The 23,540-nt window shown below is 41.9% G+C and overlaps 1 protein-coding gene across 2 annotated transcripts in view; it reads left to right on the top strand.

The window, feature by feature from the left end:
• Window positions 1-23,540, top strand: part of TSPAN9 (tetraspanin 9) — a 550,552-nt gene that overhangs the window by 302,452 nt on the left and 224,560 nt on the right. Inside the window, exon 4 of one of the 2 annotated variants that reach the window (XM_089679471.1) lies at window positions 17,355-17,434. In XM_089679471.1, coding sequence (XP_089535597.1) covers window positions 17,372-17,434 — 63 coding nt within the window. In that variant the 5' untranslated portion in view covers window positions 17,355-17,371. Of the gene's footprint in view, window positions 1-16,611; window positions 17,435-23,540 lie in introns of those variants that run through there. The other variant, XM_089679470.1, reaches the window with a different exon arrangement.

Raw genomic sequence — 23,540 nt, 5'->3', positions numbered from 1 at the left:
GCTTTTTTGAGTTTGGGCAAGGACACAGGGGCCCCATGATCCCCTATTGCCCGGGGGCCCCATGAGTTGTCAGTCCGCCCTTAGTCAGAGCATAGAAACACCTTTGGTCAGAGCATAGAGCACCTTTGATCAGAGCATAGAGCACCTTTGGTCAGAGCATAGAGCACCTTTGGTCAGAGCATAGACACACCTTTGGTCAGAGCATAGAAACACCTTTGGTCAGAGCATAGAAACACCTTTGGTCAGAGCATAGAAACACCTTTGATCAGAGCATAGAGCACCTTTGATCAGAGCATAGAGCACCTTTGGTCAGAGCATAGACACACCTTTGGTCAGAGCATAGAAACACCTTTGGTCAGAGCATAGAAACACCTTTGGTCAGAGCATAGAGCACCTTTGGTCAGAGCATAGACACACCTTTGGTTAGAGCATAGACGCACCTTTGGTCAGAGCATAGACACACCTTTGGTCAGAGCATAGACACACCTTTGGTCAGAGCATAGAAACACCTTTGGTCAGAGCATAGAAACACCTTTGATCAGAGCATAGAGCACCTTTGGTCAGAGCATAGACACACCTTTGGTTAGAGCATAGACACACCTTTGGTCAGAGCATAGACACGCCTTTGGTCAGAGCATAGACACGCCTTTGGTCAGAGCATAGACACACCTTTGGTCAGAGCATAGACACACCTTTGGTCAGAGCATAGACACACCTTTGGTCAGAGCATAGACACACCTTTGGTCAGAGCATAGACACACCTTTGGTCAGAGCATAGACACACCTTTGGTCAGAGCATAGACACACCTTTGATCAGAGCATAGACACACCTTTGGTCAGAGCATAGACACACCTTTGGTCGGAGCATAGACACACCTTTGGTCAGAGCATAGAAACACCTTTGGTCAGAGCATAGACACGCCTTTGGTCAGAGCATAGACACACCTTTGATCAGAGCATAGACACACCTTTGGTCAGAGCATAGAGCACCTTTGGTCAGAGCATAGAGCACCTTTGATCAGAGCATAGACACACCTTTGGTTAGAGCATAGACACACCTTTGGTCAGAGCATAGAGCACCTTTGGTCAGAGCATAGAGCACCTTTGGTTAGAGCATAGACACACCTTTGGTCAGAGCATAGAGCACCTTTGGTCAGAGCATACAGCACCTTTGGTCAGAGCATAGACACACCTTTGGTTAGAGCATAGACACACCTTTGGTCAGAGCATAGAGCACCTTTGGTTAGAGCATAGACACACCTTTGGTCAGAGCATAGAGCACCTTTGGTCAGAGCATAGAGCACCTTTGGTCAGAGCATAGACACACCTTTGGTCAGAGCATAGACACACCTTTGGTCAGAGCATAGACACACCTTTGCATCTCACAATGTTATTTTAGGGGCATGAACTACTAAAATGTTCAACTGATGGCAGTTTTATGAGGGGAGGTGCCTATGCTCAGACTTTGAGTGAGTCACTATTTGCATACTGACAGCAATATATATTATACTGTTGTCTGTATGCAAGAGCCTCAAAATTACCTGAAAAAAGCATCCAGTCAATGAAGTCAGAGAAGAGTTCAGGTTCCTAGTCTGCAAACTTTTGTGACTTGGTGACTCAAACAATGGAAGCCATTGGATCAGCCTGCCATCCAGACAACAAGCATTCTCATAAACTTCAACAGTGGCAACCTAAATATTTCCCAGTACAGTTCTCTTAGATTTGTACTTGTACGCTATGATACCTGCATTTACATACCCATATTTTTTTTACACTTGTACTGTATATTTCTAAAGACATATTGGCAGTTGACATACTCACCAGTCATATAAAGGGCCCTTCTCTCATCAGATGGTCATTGCCTGGTACCTGTGAATTCAACAGAAGGATGAGACCATCAAGTTATGTACGAGACAGCACAGACAGATGCAGACTTCCCAGTGTCAGGGGAAAAGGCCATCAGTCAGGAGAGTGTTGTTTCTCTGAGTTGAATATGTCTAAAGGTCACATAAATGTGAACACTCTTAGAATACAAGCATGAATGCTTATGTGTCTGTTGGGCATAAGAAAGATTTCTGGCAGACCAGCCCCTTGCTATCATCCAGCTGCTCCCCGTTGGAGAGACTGGCATGCTTTGTATAATGAGCAACACACGTCTTAGGGCTCATTTACAGTTCCGTGCTTTAAAAGACAGGTCATTTGGATACTTTTTTGCACTTTGCCTATTTATTCCTATGGCTGAAGCTGTACTTCTCAGATTGGCTGAGGGCTGCCATAAGTACGAACCAGCCATAGAAATGAATTAGCCACGGGTTGCACAAAGGCTATGGGAGCTGTATGCACCTGGGGTCTTTATTTGCGAAACCCCCAGGAGTATGTTATCATACAGCCTGGGCTCATAGTCAAAAGTCACTTAGGAAGTCACTAAGGTTAGCCATACACCCATATGATTCTGCATCCATGCTAAACAGAGTGAATGGGGGAATGTGTTCTAACAGCTGCTGTTATGGCATCCTCCAGAATACCTGAACAGTGATTGCATCTAATTTTACCAAGAATTTTCTGCAGAATTTTATTAGAAGTTTGTCAAGCCAGGTGATAAGGCCACCCACAGTTTGAATTTTGGGCGATTCTGCAGTAATTGGCTGAAATTCAAGCCGTGTATGGCTAGCATTGTACGTCATTATATGGGCACCATTCTCTGCAGCAGGGAGGACATCAGAGAAGAAGAGGAATGACTGCACTTGTCAGGTGAGTGGCTAGAAGCAATTTGGGTTAAAAGTACGTACAGTATAATGAAAACATTTTAAAGTAGGGGCCGCCAGGGTCCATAAAGCTAGTTTTAAACTAATATCTACCAGTATGTAAGAGAAGCATAGAACTGTTACTCATAAATTGTCCCTTTTACAGTTAGAAAGTAGGACCCTAGCCTACAAGACAGGATTGCTGACCTCTTGGCCAGCGCATAGTTCCGTGTCTTGCCTAGCACTAATTACAGTTGCAAGAAAAAGTATGTGAACCCCTTGGGATTACGTGGAGTTTTGCATGAATTGGGCATAAAATGTGCTCTGAACGTCAACTAAGTCACAACAATAGAAGAACACAGTCTGCTGAACATAATACTACACAAACATTAGATGTTGCCATGGTTTAATTGCACATAACATGTAAACATTTACAGTGCAGGGAGGAAAAAGTATGTGAACCTTTGGACTTAATACCTGGTTGACCCTCCTTTGGCAGCAATAACCTCAACCAAACGTTTCCTGTAGTTGCAGATCAGACCTGCACAACGATCTGGAGTAAATTTGGACCACTCCTCTTCACAAAATTGTTTCAGTGTAGCAATATTCTTGGGATGTCTGGTGTGAATCGCTCTCTTAAGGTCATGCCACAGCATTTCAATCGGGTTGAGGTCAGGACTCTGACTGGGCCGCTCCAGAAGGCGTATTCTGTGCTGTTGCAGCCATTGTTTTGTTGAATTACTTGTATGTTTTGGGTCATTGTCCTGTTCCGTCACCCATCCTCTGCGGAGCTTCAGTTGGCAGACAGATGGTCATACGTTTTCCTGCAAAATGTTTTGATAAACTCTGGAATTCATTTTCCCATCAATGACAACAATCCGTCCAGGCCTTGAGGCAGCAAAGCAGCCCCAAACCATGATGCTCCCTCCGCCATGTTTTACAGTGGGGATGAGGTTTTGATGTTGGTGTGCTGTGCCTTTTTTTCTCCACACATAGTGTTGTGTGTTCTTCCCAAACAACTCAATCTTGGTTTCATCTGTCCACAGTATATTTTGCCAGTAGTGCTGTGGAACATCCAGGTGCTCTTTTGCAAACTTCAAACGTGCTGCAATATTGTTTTTGGACAGCAATGGCTTCCTCCGTGGTGTCCTCCCATGTACTCCATTCTTGTTTAATGTTTTCCTTATTGTAGATGTGTCAACAAAAATGTTAGCATGTGCCAGAGATTTCTGTAGGTCTTTAGCTGACACTCTGGGATTCTTCTTTACCTCATGCAGCATTCTGCGCTGTGCTCTTGCAGTCATTTTTACAGGACGACCAAACCTAGGGAGAGTAGCAACAGTGCTAAACTTTCTCCATTTGTAGACAGTCTGTCTTACCGTGGACACATGAACATCAAGGCTTTTGGAGATACTTTTGTAACCCTTTCCAGCTTCATGCAAGTCAACAATTCTTGATTGTAGGTCTTCTGAGAGCTCTTTTCTGCGAGGCATGGTTCACATCAGACAGTGCTTCTTGAAACCAGTAAACCCAAAACAGGTGTGTGTTTTTTAAGGGCAGGACAGCTGTCAGCAACACATCCAATATCATCACACTGATTGGAGTCAAGGTTGGCTCACTCCTGGCTCCAATTAGCTCTGGGAGAAGTCATTAAGCTAGGGCCTCACATACTTTTTCCTCCCTGCACTGTGAATGTTTACATGTTATGTGCAATTAAACCATGGCAACATCTAATGTTTGTGTAGTATTATGTTCAGCAGACTGTGTTCTTCTATTGTTGTGACTTAGATGACGTTCAGAGCACATTTTATGCCCAATTCATGCAAAACTCCACGTAATCCCAAGGAGTTCACATACTTTTTCTTGCAACTGTATATCCCAGGTAACCAATATATTTAAAACATGTCAAGCTTTTATCTATTTAAATCCTTTTCTGCCAGTGTCCTGTTGGCTTGCAAAATTAGATTGATGAGCTCCTGAACTTTATGGTAATTGGCCCACCTCTCAACCAGCCAGTTGTCCAATATGGTGCCATGATTGCTTTTGTGGCCATCAACAAATAATAAAGACACATTATTGATTGCTTGGTCCAAGAGCTCATTCAGTGGCTTATCAACATACGCGCTGCCATAGTTTGTTATTTGAACTCTTCCAAAAAAAAAATGAAGAAACAAAGAAAAGAGTTGTATGTTAAACAATTCCGCAGCTGTAAAATAATCTTATGAACCAGTGGAGGAATGCAGAATTGTATTTTATCCATCGCCAAATGACTTCAAATCCATCTTTTAGATGTACAAACAATAATGATGGAGCAGCAAGACACCACAATCAAATGGCGTGCCGTGAAATTTAAACCTTTCTGATTATAACCTTTACAGTGGTAAATTGGAAGTTTTATGAAAATCATAATTCTTCTTATTTGTTTGGGAATTTTACAAGGTCTTGAGGAGGAGAAAAGACAGATTTTGACTTTTTAATGTCAGTGGTTTATTACTAGTTTATGTCAAACCATTCATAACTTGGTTATTTTTTAGTTGTTTTTAATTTGCAGGGTTTATAGATGTAGTTTAGCCTTGAATGTTCTTTATGTTGACTTCAAGTATTTTTCTTTAAATCTGTCATTAAGGTAGACCTATTCTAAATTCAAATTTTCTTTGAAAGTGTAAAATCCTAAGCAGCAAAGCTTACCGTTCTTGTCCTGTTCTGCAAAAATAGCAAGGCTATTGTGTGGCTTTCTAGCCATCTTTCCCTTAAGTCTAGTATGTCTACCAGTATCTAGAGGCCCAGAAATGTAAAAGGCAGTGCTATATACACAGAACTGGAATGTTCCACAGCAACCCCAGCAAGAGAGAGTTCACGTTCCATGCCACGTTTTCAGATTCCAGAATGGTTCAAGGAAGGCACATTGTGCAGGAGTGACTAGGACTAGTTGACTGGCTGGACACCAAGCTTGCGGGGGTCAGTGCTGACAAAAAGCACTGTTGATTATCCAAGCAAGGTTTGGGGCAAGCAGTGTAATCCATTATCCAGGTATGGGTGAGGGCAAGAGGCAACCAAAGGCATATCCATTATGCAGGCAAGGGTCAGTCCAGGCAGCAATCAGTAGCATATCCATTATCCAGGTAAGGATCAGGGAAAGCAGCAGTCAGTTGCATAATCTGTTGGCCAGGCAATGGGTCAAGGCAGGTGACAGTTAGTAGTGTATCTGTTATCCAGGCAAGAGTCAAGCAAACAAGAACAGTCAGAGGCAAGACACTTGGTACATGAGCCAGGGAGCAAATGCCATCACAAGTTTGTGATTTATAAAAAAAGGGACACAATGCTGACGTCCAGTGTGAACAGAGGAGGCTAAGCAGATGGAAGTGACCCATTGCCTAGCAACACAGTTGCCTCCCGAGGGAATATCTCTGCCAGTCAATGGGGTTGAAGGAGGTGTTATATCAACCAATGCTCAGGCTGGGGAAGGGTGGATGGAAGAGCGGCAGATGCAGGGAGATGGACAAACATCATAGGAGTTCTCTCAGGCTCTTAATACTAATTTAAATAAATTGGCCATACTGACCTGACATGCTAAAGTCAAATAACTGGCCCTCCTCCAATCACAGAGCTCTGAACATTGCACTGAGCAGAGAGAACTCTGTGGGGGACATTGCAGGCTCCACACCTTGACCCACATTTTATGAATGGGGCATAAAATGAGGACATTGATCTGTGTAGTTTGGCAGAGTATAACAAAGAGTGGATAGCAATATCTGCCCTGGGTTTTAGATGGACCCATAAGTAACAAGTATGAACAATAAGAGAGGCTTGAGGTTAGTTATATAGCTGGATACTGCATTTAGTAATGGGACCAGAGCCCTAGTGATGAAAATGTAAGGCTTCAGGAAACATATATACATTTCTGATTTGTTTGTATCATTTTATGTTCATTAAATAAAGGAAAGTTAATGTTAGAGATTCTATATACAGCCCTACAGAACACACCGTGCACAGTCCACATGGGATTATCTATTGCTTCGCTGCAAACAGGAAACAGGAACTTTATTATACAGAGAACAGATAATAGAGTTGTATCATAGATGCAACTGCAAACGTATAAACACTGCCATCTACTGGTTGAGGAATATATCTGTAGTTGTTGCACAAAGACTACATGAACACTGTATTCCAACAGTTAAATTAACAAAAAATGTCCTGTTTCATGTGACCTGGCCACAACAAGCAGCGTTTTCAAATGCCAGCAAGATTCTGCTGATTGTGTTCCCCTGGCCACACACACAAACTGCCATGTAAATGTAGTCTAAGGAGTGTTTCATGCAAATATATAAGCTGACACGAAGAGAGAATGGAATGAGCACAGAGATAACATCATCACTCAGCTGTGTCTCCTTTACTGTCCAATAGGCAGCCTGAGGTGCAGAGAGGACACCACTGCATTCATTAAAGTGTTTTAAACCCCAAAAACAAAAATTTGAAATATTGCAGTTTAGCAATCCATAAATGTGATGGCTGCATTAGTTTTACTTTTTTAAAACGTATTTCCTTTTATTTTTACCTGGTGATTCAGCCAGTAACACACTTCTTGTCTTAGGGTGCCTCTACTCTGGATGGAGGTGCACCAGAGACACCTTAGGACAGCAGCATTGTCAATCAGGGTAGAAGTGTTAGATGTGTTAGATGTGGTAGCAGATTTAGAAGGACTTGACTAATACATTAAAACTGAATTCCATCTACCATTTTTTAAACAGTCACAGCAACAGTTTTTTTTCCCCTGTCAGTGTCCTATGGTTTGTCTCAGCCTTCTAACTGCCATTTTTGCTGGGCATTTGGGTCTATTAGAAGAAGTTGAAAAAATAACAGACTTACTGTTCAGATCACCAGGTGAAAATGAAAGGAAAAAGCCTTATAAAACTAAAACGAATGAATTCATACGCCTGGCTGTGTGACCAAATGCAGGTAATCGCTCCCATATACAGTATGTACCTCTGTGTATTTAGACATTTGGCTGGAGTTCAGCTTTAAGAAATAAACAGTCAGAAACTGTCATTTTGGTATCTATTTTTCAATAAAGACACTTATCTTGGATATTTAATCTGCCCAGAATGTATTTTAAATGTGTAAATATCCTTTTTCTGGTTTAACCACATCAATATCCAGCAACATCTAATAGAACATTACCAGCTTTCACACTCGGCATGCAGGATTAAGTATAATGGTTCCTAGACCCCCCCACCCCCCTGGGATTCACCCACTATGAATGAGACCAGAGTATATTAGAATAGGGCTGGGCTTCAGGCCAAAACTACAGGTCCAGGCAGATCAAATTAACCTCTAGCATCCTAGAAAAATGGCAAATCTATTAAATAACATATGCACAAATCATAAAAGCTTGCTAATCGATACCAGCCAATCAAATATTTGCTTTTATTAACTACTGTAATGGACCAGTTATTCAGCCTTATTGAATTATGTGCCCTTTGTTAGGCTGGATATTTAATAATCAACCCCCTCCAGCTCCCCCCGTACCTGTCTATCCAGCGAAAACAAATTAAAAGAAATTAGCAGGACCTTTTCAGAAGGGAAATATTATTCAGTACTTACTATAATTATAAATACAGATATTTAACTGAACTGCAGACTGATCTAAAACACCAATTAATGCAGTAGTGTGTTCATAAAAATCATTAAATATGTGTTTAAAGTTAAACTAGTATAATTAACTTAATACGCTGTGATATAAGCCTCATGTGATGCCTTCTACAGCACCACTCAGACTGGGAGAGGGAGGAGCAGCTCTAGGAGCTGATTAAACTCAGCAGACACACACATTTATAGGGCATACTGGCAGGAGGAGAGAACAGAGGGATGAACAGTGTATCACTGCACATTCGATGTTTCAAAGGGACAGTAAAAATCTGATGGAGGTTGTAACACTGCCACACTGAGACCTAAACAAAAAGACTTAGGGGCCTACCTATACTTAAAGTGTCTATCTCTCTATCTTTTATAAGTCCACTGATAATCTATTATCTGTCTATTTACTATCTATCTATCTATCTATCTATCTATCTATCTATCTATCTATCTATCTATCTGTCTGTCTGTCTGTCTGTCTATCTATCTATCTATCTATATATCTAGCTACCTATCTTTTGTAAATCCACCAATAACACTGCTCTGCCATATTTTGAAGGTCTAAGATATAATACCCAATTTTAAGCTAGTTTTTTGCACTGATTCCGAAAATCATGCTCATTTTACCCTATCAGATTAAGTTTTTGAGATATAAGCACATACCAGATATTGCTATGTTGTGATTTTTTTTTTTTGTTTATTCACAGAAGATTTATAAAATGTTCTTAAACTATATCAAATAGAGTAAAAACACAAATAACCTAATCATGGATGAAAGGTCTGTTCAGGGACTTCCGACTGTGTTGAGCAAACACCACTTCCTTCTGCAGGCACCAGCAGTAGTCGGCCTCCCATTGGCCTTGATAGCGTTCCTCCATCACACGGAGATCTTGGTGAAAACTCTCACCCTGTTCCTCACTGAAGTCTCCACAATTCTTTAGAAAATAGTCATTTTCATCGACATGCGCGCACCAAGTTGGCGGAAGTTCTCCATTAACTCATCAATGGCCGTCTCATACTGAGGACTTCTGTGGTTGCCAAGGCAGTTTGCAATGACTGACTCAAGGGACAGCCAGGCAGAGAGTTCAGCAGGATTCAATGTTTCATCAAAACTAGCGTCCTTGATGAGCTCCCTTATCTAAGGACCATCAAATATACCTGCCATAAGTTTTTCCATGCTAACCCATGGAAACTTCTGATGGAGGAAAGCAAATCCTCCACCTTCCCTGTCCAGTGCCTTTACAAAGTTCTTCATAAGTCCAAGTTTGATGTGTAGGGGTGGAAGCAATATCTTGCTCGGTTCAACCATAGGGTCGGACAGATGGTTGTTTGAGCCAGGGTTTCATCGCTGTCTGGATGGCCACTCTTTTTTGACATAGTGCTGGTCATCAGCCCAGATGTCCCACAAATAAAGAAAGCATGCACACTGCGTGTACCCACCTCGATGTTCTAGAATGAGTCCAACAACCTTAAGATCTCCACAGATCAACCAGTTGTGTTCTTTATAGTTGAGAGCAGACAACAGACGGTCCATGCGATTGTGCATTTCTTTCATTGCAACTGAGTGTCCAACGGGGTTTGATGACAACTTATTTCCATTATTCAGAAGGACTGCCTTGAGACTTCTCTTGGACGAGTCAATGAAAAGTCTCCATTGCAAGGCATCATTCTTCACACCCATTCATTTGATCAGGTCAGCAATGTTGTTGCAGTAGACCAGTGAAGACGCTTCATCAAATGTCCCGATACCAATAGAATGTTGTCCCTGGTGCCAGCAGATTTTGCTCTTGAAGTCGTGAACCCAATAGCTGAGCAGACTCCTTGGAAAGGTTTGGGTCTCGTGTCAGGTCATTGAGTTCCACTTGGGTCAATGGCCTTGGTCGGTCAGCCTCTTCTTGCTGGTATGCATCACACTCAGCTGTATCTTTTGTCTCACTACGTTCGGGATCAGAACTAGATTCCATGGTGACATTGGGCTCAGGAACAGGAAGATTGTTCGCCATGGGGGACAGGTTTTATGGCAGAAGGAACATCAGGGTACTGAACATGATGCTTGTTCTTGCCATTGATGCCTTTTAGGTTTGTCATGCAGAAGTAGCAGTCGGTGATGTGATCTTTCCCTTCCCTCCACACCATTGGGACAGCAAATGGCATACTGTTCCTTTTGTTATTCCTCCAATTCTGTAGGTTCTTCACACATGTTTTACAGCAGATATGGGGAGCGAATGGCTTATCCTGGTCGCCTAGTTTGACTCCAATGTAAGCATAATATGCCTTTGTCACAAAACCCGTGATTTGTGCTTTACGGTTTGGAAGAACCACATGTCCTCAGATATAGCAGAACCTATTAGGATAGTTCTTACACTTACGATTCATTGCAATTCACCTGAAAAGAAAAAAAAGTTATTTATGGTTATCCATAACCATTTGTAACAAAAACAGAGCTCATAGAAGCTTGAATGATAGCACTATTTTGGAAAAATATGTTTAACAAAAATTCAACATATCTTCGAAACCAGACCTGAACAAAGAAAATGAATGATATTTTTTAATTCAGCACACAAAAATGATCCTAAATCTGTTGTGAAATGTGTGACCTTTGAAAAGTTTTAAAACACAGACCAGTGTAATTATCTATTTACCTTTATTCTATCTCTCTATCTATCTATCTATCTATCTATCTATACATTCAAAATAGTCATTAAGACTTGGCCATGTACACAACGAATAAATGATATAATGTATATGAATGTTTTTAAAGTATTTAGTCATACACATAACCTATATATTCTTAGCACGGTGGCTGAGTGGCCTGCTACTGTTATAAAGTAGAGCTGTTATTAGGGTCATTTTTTATATGGAATTATTTTGTCATAATAACATTTTTTACATCAAAATCTATACACACAGCAGAACACCTTTCTGACCCGGCCAGCGTCAGAGATATAGTAATGGCAAATTAAATCAGCGGTCACATGCCCCCTGACATGAGTGTAATTATGATAGATATCGCTGTGATGGTGCATGACCTGAGCCCCACATAATTCCGCTCGGCAGTGCAGCCATTGTCCGCAACCCAGTGAATGCAGCCCACAGCTGAAGATGAAGAAAATAAACACCTTATGATAATTACATACATTAGGTCCCTTTAAAAGCCAGTGTTATTACCAGTCTCTGCACAGGGGCACCGCTGCGGTAAGAGACGGCTACTAGGGACTTGTATCATGGAAGCAGAGCAGTGGGAAATTTTTCTTTTTTTATTTGGTAAATATTTATTAACAACAAAAAAGCTCAATACAACTTGAAAGAAAAGAAAATTTAGGTTAAAGAGTGGGTTTGCATCGGATGTTTTAATAAATTCCATTACATGTTCAGAAATAAAATCCATGAAATGGTCATTAAAGCCATTAGCCAATCTGATTTGCTGGCTAGGTTCACCCAGTAGTAGATGGCATTGGCTGTGCACTTTAAAGAGCCCCCTCCCCCAGATCTCTATACTCACTTATCCAGCTTACCTTGGACATTTCTTTTTCTTTGGCTGCCTCAGTTTTTGGATATGGGGGAGCATTTGGCCTCATCCCATGATGTGGTTCTTGGGCCTAGTGGCCAATTGCTAGGCTTTAGCACTGTCACATGACAAAGGGGTGATGTCATCAGTCCTTCTGACCTCTGAGATCAGCCTTTACCATTGGGATTGGTGGCAACTGTGACAAAGGACAGATTGTGGGATTTAAACAGATGCTGGCAATTTGTCGTAAATAATCATGGTAATGGGGTATCTTTAACCACTTTGTCATAGACTGTATATACTCCTTCATTACCAGGCCATTTTGCCAGTTTCAGTGCAACACTGATTCCCCCAAAATTAACTTTTGATCTGCTGATCCTTCACCTTGCTGTGTTTACAAACGTTTAGCCTATTCACAGCAAAGAAAGGGAAGCTACCTCTGCTTTGAATAGGCTGAAAGTTTTTAAACACTACTGGTGTTTAGGCTTGTGATGGCTGTGTTTACATACTGTAGTTAGTCTGACTGAAAAAAGACAAAAGTCCATCCAGTTCAACCATTAAAAAAAAAAAAAGTTATAATCCTATACCCACAGTTGATCCAGAGGAAAAAAAAAACAGCAAAGGAAGTGTTTGATTTACAGTGGTCACAATGTACAGAGCAACTCTGATTGGCTCTGCACATTCTGACTGCGATCCCAGCTGTCCAATGACAGCTTAGATTACATCCATTCACAGGTGTGATCTGTTTATAAATAGCTCTCCAGAAATACCTTTCCAGCTCTCCACTGTCCACCTTCTCTGTGCTATTGAACCTGAAATCAAAGTAGAAAATAATGACTTGATGTGTCATATGTCATATGAGCAACATTGTCAGTAAATGGACATCAGTTCCACTTTCTGTTTGCACAAAAACATGCATTTCACTAGTTGAAGGTAATGTTTGTATTAGTATTTGTGATATTCAGCAGACTAATCCACAGGAGATCGCGGCAGTTGCAAACAATGGACAGGATGCAGCAAGCATGTCCTGCTTGAGAAATAGACCAGGTTAGATCCCAATAAATTGGGGTTATAGCACTTTTTTCTCAACCTGATCTGTATGTTTTATTGCCATGCTTTCACTTGCACTTTTTGACCTTACTTCATTACAGGATGTATTGTATACATAGATTGTGTGTACTTTACTCAGATTCTAACTGCTTCTTACTTGTGTCTCAGTGATTGTAATCATTGCTTCATTGATGTATGTTGATACTTCTATCCATCCTGCTTTACACTTACAGTGGGGAAAATAATTATTTGATCCCCTGCAGATTTTGTAAGTTTTCCCACTTATAAAGAAATGAAGAGTCTATAATTTTTATCATAGGTGTATTTTAAATGATAGTGACAGAATATCCACCAAAAATCCAGAAAAAAACCACAATATAAATGTTATAAATTGAGTTGCAGTTCAGTGAGTAAAATAAGTATTTGTTCCCTATGCAAAACATGACTTAGTACTTGGTGGAGAAACCCTTCTGGGCAAGCACAGAGGTAAAATGTTTCTTGTAGTTGATTACCAGGTTTGCACACATCTCAGGAGGGATTTTGATCCACTCTTCTTTACAGATGTTCTCTAAATCCTAAAGGTTTCTTGGCTGTCGCTTGGCAACTTGAAGTTTCAGCTCCCTCCATACATCTTCTATAGGATTAAGGTCTGGAGACTGGCTAGGTCACTCCATGACCTTAATGTGCTTCTTCTTGAGCCACTCCTTTGTTGCCTTCATGGTATGTTTTGGGTCATTGTCATGCTGGAAGACCCATCCTTGACCCATCTTCAGTGTTCTGGCTGAATGAAGAAGTTTCTCATTCAAGATTTTACAATACATAGCCCCGTCTATTGGCCCCTCAATGTGGCAAAGTCGGCCTGTATCTTTAGCAGAGAAACAGCCCCAAAACATAATGTTTCCACCTCCGTGCTTGACTGTAGGGATGGGGTTCTTAGGATCATAGTCAGCATTTTTTTTTCTCAAAACATGGCGAGTTGAGTTAATACCAAAGAGCTTAATTTTGGTCTCATCTGACCACAGCACTTTCTTCCAATCCTTCTCTGAATCATTTAGATGTTCATTAGCAAACTTCAGGCAGGCCTGTACATTTACTTTCTTGACCTTTGATTTCAGTCCATGGTGGCATATTGTTTTACCAATGGTTTGTTTGGTGACTTTGGTCCCGACTGCCTTGATATCATTCACAAGCTCCTCCCTTGTAGTACTGGGCTGATCCCTCACTTTTCTCATGATCATCCTTACCCCATGAGGCAAAATCTTGCGTTGAGCTCCAGACCGAGGGCGATTGCTGGTTACTTTGTATTTCTTCCATTTGCGAATAATTGCTGCAACAGTTGTCTCCTTCTCACCAAGCTTCTTGCTGATGGGCTTGTAGCCTGTTCCAGCCTTGTGGAGGTCTACAATCTTGTCCTTTATGTCCTTTGACAGCTCTTTGGTCTTGGCCATGGTGATGGTGAGGTTTGAATGGAAGAAAGAAATTCTGTGGACAGGTGTCTTTTATACACATAAAGAGTTGTTAAGAGCACCTCCTTCAATTGACATGGACTAATCTGTGTACCACATGAACACATGGCCAGTCTATGGGAACCAGAATTATTGTTTGTTGGTAGGGGATCATATACTTATTGTACTCACTGAACTGCAACTCAATTTATAACATTTGTATCGTGTTTTTTCTGGATTTTTGGTTGATATTATGTCTTTATCATTTAAAATACACCTATGATAAAAAAAATGATAGACCCTTCATTTCTTTGTAAGTTGGCAATCTTACAAAATCTGCAGGGGATCAAATAATTACTTTCCCCACTGTATATAAAAAAAATTGCTACAAACATTCATAGAAACATATAAAAGTGATGCCCTTAAATTTTTTTTTCCAATTTATACATGTTTTTGTATTTTTCTGTGTTCGGTTTATTTGTTGTTTTTTTTTTTTGTTAAATTTTTTGAGTACAGATCCATGTTTGTCCCAAGCATGTTTGAATCCGCTTACTGTTGACTGGCTTACTATCTCTGCTGGAAGTCTATTCCAAGCATCAACTACTTTTTTCAGCAAAATAATACTTTCTAAGATTCATTACTATTGATATTGGGACAAAATTCTGTCCGTTTCTCAATTGTGCTCTTGTTTTGTCACCCTGTTATACTCTTTTCTTACGGAGATTACAAGCCGTGCAGGCAGGTCCCACTGTTGCCACCATTAGAAAACCCATCCTGAGAAATGATGTGCAGCAGATGCTGGGGTGCATATAGACAGAAAATAGCTGCAGAATATCAGCTGCACTGAAATTCAATAAAGGATGAAAAAAAGTCAAAGTGGTCATTTTTTTTTCAATGGCAGTTGTTTATAATACACAGTAGTTTAGTACACTAAATGACATTTGGTTAGGGTTCACATTACATAAAAGTTGTGCTCTAGGCAAATATAAAATACGCAATTAATGAATTAATAAATTGATTTCTGTGAACATCATTACATGTATTTTTTTTAAATGCAAACAGTGTGAGTATCTGTATATGCTTTAGTATCAGCTTCTTGCAATCTGTACAGCAGAGCCTAGACTGGGAGAGGGAAAAGCACCACAAAGAGCCAGTCAGCTGTGCCGCAATGCTCAAGGTCTGGGCTGCAACTCTAGGGATGTGTTGATAGGATGAGAGGGCAGAGTGACAAAAAGATGAGCTTGTCAGTCTGCTGCTTCTGCTTTTCAGTCCAGTCACAGTCTTGATGAGGGAGAAGACCCATACATGTTCTTGAACTGCAGTGGAAAAAGCAGGTCTCCTGCCCTGTGCTGGACTGTGCGGCAAAGCTGTGTAATTCTCAGGACTGGATTGACAGAAATTCAGTTCCTTTGTTAAAACAGCTATTTTTTCTGAATTTCTATGGTGTGTTTAGCTGTTTGCCTGAAATTTAGTTTCACATAATTGTGTAATTTTAACTGTAACTTGTGCTTAGTCTTTTAGCCAGTGTTGTATTTCCTGTGTCTGTAGTCGCAGCTTGAGATCAATTATTTCTAATTCGCCAGCAGGCGCAAAGAGATACCAACACAAAGCAAGCACAGACTAGTGCGGCAAAAAACACAAAATAATCGCTTTGCGCATATGTCCTAAACCGCTTAGAAAATGCTTGCAAATGCGCAGGGAAAAATGCATGCGTCGGAATGAATTTGCATGCTTTCAAAAGACGCTCGCACCCCTTTAGCTTCTATTTCCTTTCTTCCAACAATTCACCCAAAATGACTTCATGCTTCTGTAATCGTGAATTGTGCAGCTCAAGGTGCAGACTGAAGTGTCCCCCGTCTCTATCTCAATGAATGCAAATTCTCTCGCCGCATAAAGTTCCAGAGAGAGAGGAGAGAGAGAGCCCCCAGTTCAAATGTCTCTGTAATGCCAGCTGATAAATATTAATTCCCGGCTTCTTTCATCTATATATTATTTTGAAGGGATTTCATTGAGTCCCTTTGCTTTATTTTTTCAGAGCAGCCCCTGACATTTAAGGGATTCTCTTTTGTGCACTTGTATAGTCAAAGTTAAATGAATAAGCCTTTTAAAGATATTATGTCATGTAGGTTGAGCCTGGAAGACAGTTCGGTCTCCATTGGCTAATTGGGAGGCAGGAGGGGGAGGGCTTGACGGAGTAAGCTGTATTACTTGAGAGCTGGCTCAGGGATTTTCTGTGGGTTTGCCCACTAGTGCAGCAGCTGCTGATGGTGCTCTCTAGCACAGCTCGGCAGCCAAACACAGACCCAACGGCAGATAGAACTGAAAACCGAGGCTGGGGAGGACTGACAAGCTCCCACTGAGAATATCCAGCCTTGCAAAGTCTCCTCGGTGATGCAAAAAGCTTTTTTGACCGAGACCACCCTACCGTACCATCATTTAAAGGGTCTTGGTTTTATCGAAACATTTTTTTTGTTATTTATTGCAAGTCTGGAACAAAAAAAATTACATTCATTGTTTTTTTTAAATAAAGCTTGATGAATGGTGGCTTTATCTGAAGTTGGGCTATTTTCTCTGTCACCCCCCCCCCTCACCCACCTCCCTCGGGGACTCTTCGAGGGTGTCCAGTTTGTGAATAAGGGATCTGGCTACTAGCTGCTCTTTTACATTGTGCCGGATTTAATGCTGAGACATGCTAAACAATAACTGGGGAAAGGGACAGGTGAAGGACTATGGAAAAATCCAGCAGTGAGGACTCTTCCATACATCGAAGTCCGTCCGTGGACAGCAGGGATTCGGCAAAACCGTCTACCTCAAGTAGGGAGTTTGGTCGAGGATTCACAGCTGGGGCTTTTTTTGGCACTTCGGGATCTCGTACACAGAGTCATGCTGGCGTGAAAAGGGACAAGTACAGCGCTCCCAAAGGTGGCAAATATGTTGTGTTTTACCTGGATCTATCGTTTGTTTTTCTTCTAGAATTCAAAAAGTGCAACATGGCTCGGGGCTGCCTCTGTTGTTTGAAATACATGATGTTCCTCTTTAACTTGATATTCTGGGTAAGTGGAACTTTCGTCTTCTATATAAAGTTGTTCTTGTATCTGTATTGTCTCCTTATAGGTTTTTATGAACCCTTATCGGTTGCTCCACAGCACATGGCAGCAGTGCTGCAGCAGCTGTAGGGTTAATCTCTATTCCAGCCCCAGGAACTACGGTGGGTTCATAATAAAAAGAAATGTTTGGTTTAAAGTTTGCATGAGTTATTGGACTAGTAAGGATGTACATGTATGCATGCTGCTGAAAATACCTGCACATGCACTTCTTGCACCAAACTTTCCAATCACAAAATGCACAATCACAGCAGTTGCATGCTGAACACATACAATCACAGGTATGGCCAACATATGGCCAGATTTTCCATTGCGGTCTGTCAATATCCGAACGGTAGCTGCAGGAGTTATTTTTGCACCCCCATGGCCCAATCATCTTCAGATTAGAAGAAGATCACACAACAGCTTTGTGATGTATTGCTTTTTTTTTCTTTATCTGAAAAATCCCAGCATGCAAGATTCATCGCTAAGATGCTGACTTGCATCCGCTCAGTCATTGGGAAAAGATACTTGCAGCAGTTTTTTTTTTTTAAACAATCCTTCTCTGTGACAGCTACATAGTCAGGAAGTCATGAGTAGCAAGGCATGAGGACAGGCAGGGGAGCCTAACATAAAACAGACAAACTATTATTTCCTAATCTTTAAATACTGAAGAGCATCCATTCTAAACCAGGGTTCCTCCAGAGGTTGCTAGGGGTTTATTGAGCTGAAGTTAATCGACCTCCCATCCAATCGTGCCTTCATGGTTCCAGGGCCAGGTTCACTTGGCACAACCAGCAACATGACACCAATGATCTTTTTAGCCTGTGTAAGGTTGGCAATCTGACCACCACTGTACAAGGGCATTTATCCCACTGGTCACCACTGTAAGGGTACATTCATCCCACTGCCCAACACTGTAAGAATGCATTCTTCCTACTGCCCACCATTGTAAGGGTGCTTTCTTCCCATTGACCACCACTGTAAGGGTGCATTCTTCCCACTGACCACCAGTGTAAGGGTGCATTCCTCCCTCTGATCACCACTGTAAGGGTTCATTCTTCCTACTGACCACCACTGTAAGGGTGTATTCTTTTTACTGACCACCAGTGTAAGGGTTCATTCTTCCTACTGACTACCACTGTAAGGGTGCATTCTTCTTACTGATCACCACTGTAAGGGTGTATTCTTTTTACTGACCACCAGTGTAAGGGTTCATTCTTCCTACTGACTACCACTGTAAGGGTGCATTCTTCTTACTGATCACCACTGTAAGGGTGCATTCTTTTTACTGCCCACCAGTGTAAGGGGGCATTCTTCCCACTGACCACCAGTGTAAGGGTTCATTCTTCCTACTGACTACCACTGTAAGGGTGCATTCTTCTTACTGATCACCAGTGTAAGGGGGCATTCTTCCCACTGACCACCACTGTAAGGGTGCATTCTTCCTACTGACTACCACTGTAAGGGGGCATTCCTCCCTCTGATCACCACTGTAAGGGTTCATTCTTCCTACTGACTACCACTGTAAGGGTGCATTCTTCTTACTGACAACCAGTGTAAGGGGGCATTCTTCTTACTGACCACCAGTGTAAGGGGGCATTCTTCCCACTGACCACCACTGTAAGGGTGCATTCTTCTTACTGACCACCAGTGTAAGGGGGCATTCTTCCCACTGACCACCACTGTAAGGGTGCATTCTTCTTAGTGACCACCAGTGTAAGGGGGCATTCTTTCCACTGACCACCACTGTAACTGTGCATTCTTCTTACTGATCACCAGTGTAAGGGGGCATTCTTCCCACTGACCACCAGTGTAAGGGTGCATTCTTCCTACTGACTACCACTGTAAGGGTGCATTCCTCCCTCTGATCACCACTGTAAGGGTTCATTCTTCCTACTGACTACCACTGTAAGGGTGCATTCTTCTTACTGACCACCAGTGTAAGGGGGCATTCTTCTTACTGACCACCAGTGTAAGGGGGCATTCTTCCCACTGATCACCACTGTAAGGGTGCATTCTTCTTACTGACCACCAGTGTAAGGGGGCATTCTTCCAACTGACCACCACTGTAAGGGTGCATTTTTCCCACTGACCACCACTGTAAGTGGGCATTCTTCCCACTGACTCCAATGTAAGGGGCATTCTTTCCACTGACCACCACTGTAAGGGGAATTTTTCCCACTGACCTCCAATGAAATGTTTTAAGCAAGGGTTCCACAAGACGTAAAAATTATTTTAGGGTTCCTCTGGGGGAAAAAGGTTAAGAAAGGCAGCTGTAGAGTGTGATAATTGTAGTCAAACAAAATATTTAGCTGTGAAACTTTTAAAAAGTATGCATTGAAAAAATATATATTTTTATTAAACCACTTTTTAAATCCAACTTTTGCTGGTCACAACATACATATATATCGACATTTAGCTCGAATTGCCCAGTAGGCACTCTTAATTTTTTCTTAAGGACACAGACCCTCTGTACAAGTCTATGCATGGATAATTAATTATGGATTTGGAGTAGTAGCCATCTTTCAAGCTGTAGCCAGCTGCTTCAATTGAAAAAACTTTTGAGTATCAGGGTCAGAGGGGGGTGATGGGAAGGCTTAAAAAAAGGAAGCAATGCACCAAAGACACCTTTGGGCTTTTTGTGAGCTACAAAGACGAAAGAGAGCACCATTGTGCTGGTGACCACATGATAGGTGACAACAAGGGTTAAAGAAATGTTTCTAGCCTTGGCACGGTCCCATTTTACTGATATAGATGAGCTTAGCACATGGCACTGATCTGATCCGGCTTGCAGATGAAGAAGCCTGCTTAAAGAGCAGGTCCACTTTGTGACATAGGTAAACACCTCTCTTGCCTAACTGACTGCAGAGTGACATATGTGGTAGAGAAGGAGTTAAAACTGACCACTCTAACCCCCACCCCCCCTGCCTCCCCAGCAATAGAAAGCAGGTCTCCTATTTAAAGCAGGCTCAGTGCAGCAAGCTCCCAGCTCGCTGTAATCAGAAAAAGATAGATGTGCTTATACCGCATTATTAGTTAGTGAAAAGCCCCTATGTGGCACTTTATACCATCGATTAAGCTCGCTCTTTCTGCCGCGCACCCTCTGCGCAACCCGTAATATATTCTGTCATAGCAGCAGCCTGCGATTTCATTGCAGAAAACAGAAGAAGAATGGCAAGTCCATGTTACAGCCTTCATATTCTAAACTCTCTTCATTATAGCAATGAATTACTGCTAGTCACATTTCATTACAAAAGTCCTCTTAAATTGAGTCTATTGTGTTTTTTAATGTTTTTTTATTTTAGGTTTATATGTGAATTTGTTTAGTTAAATGTAAAAAGTGTCTTTAAAGACTTGTTTCTGTATGTAATTTGTAAGTATGTATGTACATGGGGGCGTGAAGATTTACTATCTAGGTACAAAGGCTTTGCTTAGTAGTGCTGCATAGTGGTTGTGCTTTAGTCTTCCTTTTTCCTAAGCCTGAGTCTTCTCAGACTGGGAAAGAGCAATGAAGTCTGTGTTTATCTGCAGTTTAAAGCTGAACTCCAGGCAAACAGAAAAAATACAGATTAAATACATATATGGGAGCTGTTTAAAGAGGAACTTATTTTTTTTTTTGTTACGGTAGCTGCTGACTTTTAAAAATCAGGAGTCCAGCGCTGTCTTCCCTCAGATGGTTCTTCTTACCGCTGGTCCCCAGTGCTGCCATCTTGGATTTGGGAGCCAGCTGTGGCTTCCTGAGGAACCACAGCCTGTTCCTCTCTGCGCATGCGCAAGCTCTGTGAATAAGCCCCGCTTCACACTGATGCGGTGCAGGAAACACTGCGATCCCTGTGTGTTTCCCACACTGTGTTTTCCGATCTGCTGCGATTGTCAATTTAAAGTTTACAACAACCTAAAAGTAGGTTACAAACGCAGTGCATTTACCTGAACCAGATCGCAGGGTAAAGAACAACCATGCGATCCGATTCCAGTGTGACCCAAAAAAAGGTGCCTGCATTTCTTTGGTGCGATGTGTTGTGATTTGAGCCCATTCAAACTGAATAGGCTCAAATTGCACTTCACAAAATCGCATGTGAATTGCACAGGGATTCAGAGCGCTTCCTGTGCAATTCACATGCTATTCATAGCGAGAACCTAGGCTCAAAATGAATGGGCTTAAATCACACTGCACAGAATCGCATGTGAAATGTACAGGAATGCACTGCAGTTCTTAGTGTTAACCTAGGCTTATCCCGCAGCCTCCCGGGACTTGTGACATTTCCTAGGAGGTTGCGGGAGGGTAGGGGGCCAGGCAAGTGGCATCCTTGTCTAGACGAGGATTGCGGAAATGGGATGGACTACTGATAACAATCAGAACTCACTCTTCTCCTCCCCCCACAAATAAAACCTGTAACTTGGTTACAAACTGAGGTGAGGGAGTGAACCAGCGATACTTAACTTTTTGAGTTAAAGCGGAGTAACACTCACTCTGTACAAACATAAAAGTCAGCAGCTACAAAAACTTTAGCTGCTGACTTTTAAAAAACAGCCACTCACCTGTCCCATGATCCCGCAATGCCCCCGCCGCAGCCCGTTTCACTGGCCGTCCTGTATTCCAGGCGCCGGCATCTTTGGTGTGGGCATCCGGCTGTGACAGCTTTCAGCTTCATAGCCAGGTGCCCACTGCGCATGCGTGAGTAGCGATGTGCTTCCTAAATGGCCCCGTCGTCTTCTGGGACCTGTCAATCCTTAATGGGGAGCGGGAGACCAATCTTTAAAGCGGAACTTCTCCTTTTGGGTGGAACTCCGCTTTAAGTTTTGCTTTAAGCTGGCAAGGGATTTGTGTTTCTGTCCATCCAGTCCTGAGATTTACGCAAGTCTGTGATTGAAAAGGATAAGAGCACCACGACCTTGTATCAAGAATAAGTTTAATAAACTTAGTAAAAGATGGGAAGGCAAATCCAATGCGTTTTTGAGGCTCACAACTCCCGTTATCAGGTCAAATACCTAGACAACATGGATAGACAGATATATAGATACATTTTATTTGGTCTTATGTTTCCTTTTATCCTGATGAAGGGGGTGTTGTGGGCCCCCAAAATGCATTGGTTTTGCGTTCTGATCTTTTACCAAATTGATAATCTTATGATCCTTTGCACTCCTTTTGGACTACTCAGGGAACCCATAGGGATACCCCTTATGGTTGGAGTGCTGCCTCTTAGAGCTATAGATCATACTTGGTTATATGTATTCTTCGGTCCAGTGCTGCACCAACATTTTTGTGAAGCCCGCCTGTGACTGGACAGTGAAAAGAGAAACAACAGATCTCATCGCTCTGCTCAGTCCTCCTATCAGCATGCTCCTTGTTTGCACAGGGGTATTGCAGCCCAACTGACTGGCTTTTTGTGCTGCCCCTTTCTTTTGAAAGCCGATATTAAGACAAATTCTTGTACTTAATATATACAGAGATGAATTATTTGTGTCTTCTATATCTGCCTGGAGATCAGATTTAAATATAGTATGTAATTACAGCTACTCTGTTGCCAGAAAAAGGCACCTTGCAGAAGAAGAGTTATAAAGCAAACTGGTCCAGAGGGAAGAGACTTGGATCTTTGCTCTGCTGCAGAGTCTGATGAATTCTTCAGCAATGGGCATTCTGGGATTGTCGGGTACCTGGCCCCCCGCTGAATGCTGTGGTTCCACTCACTGGCTGTTAAGTCACAACTGTGTCCCTTTAGAGCTGTCATGACGTAGAGGCTGTGATATGGAACCAAAGTGCACAATGGGGGACCAGGCCTTCAACTCTTTTGGAGGTGTGTTGGATACTGAAGATTCTTCAGCCATTGTAGCTCTGCAAGAGATCAAAGACTGAAGTCACAGGTATTATAACTCTTCTTTTTTTCTTGCAACAGAGTTGGCCTAAAGTTGAAATCTAGGTGGATTTAAAAGACACGAATCAAAGCAGCTCTGTAACCATTAATTATTTGTTAAATGTGTTTTTAAAATCTAGGCAGTTTAGGAACCTGGTATAAGCCTCTTGAAGCGAACAGGAGTGTGAGAGAAAGAAACAGCACAAGGAACCGATCAGTTC

This window comes from Staurois parvus, unplaced genomic scaffold (assembly GCF_062004578.1).
Source record: "Staurois parvus isolate SC_StPar_1 unplaced genomic scaffold, SC_StPar_1.0 ptg000225l, whole genome shotgun sequence".
Taxonomy (NCBI): domain Eukaryota; kingdom Metazoa; phylum Chordata; class Amphibia; order Anura; family Ranidae; genus Staurois; species Staurois parvus.
Note: the sequence above shows the minus strand (reverse complement) of the source record. Positions and strands in the feature narration are given on the sequence as shown.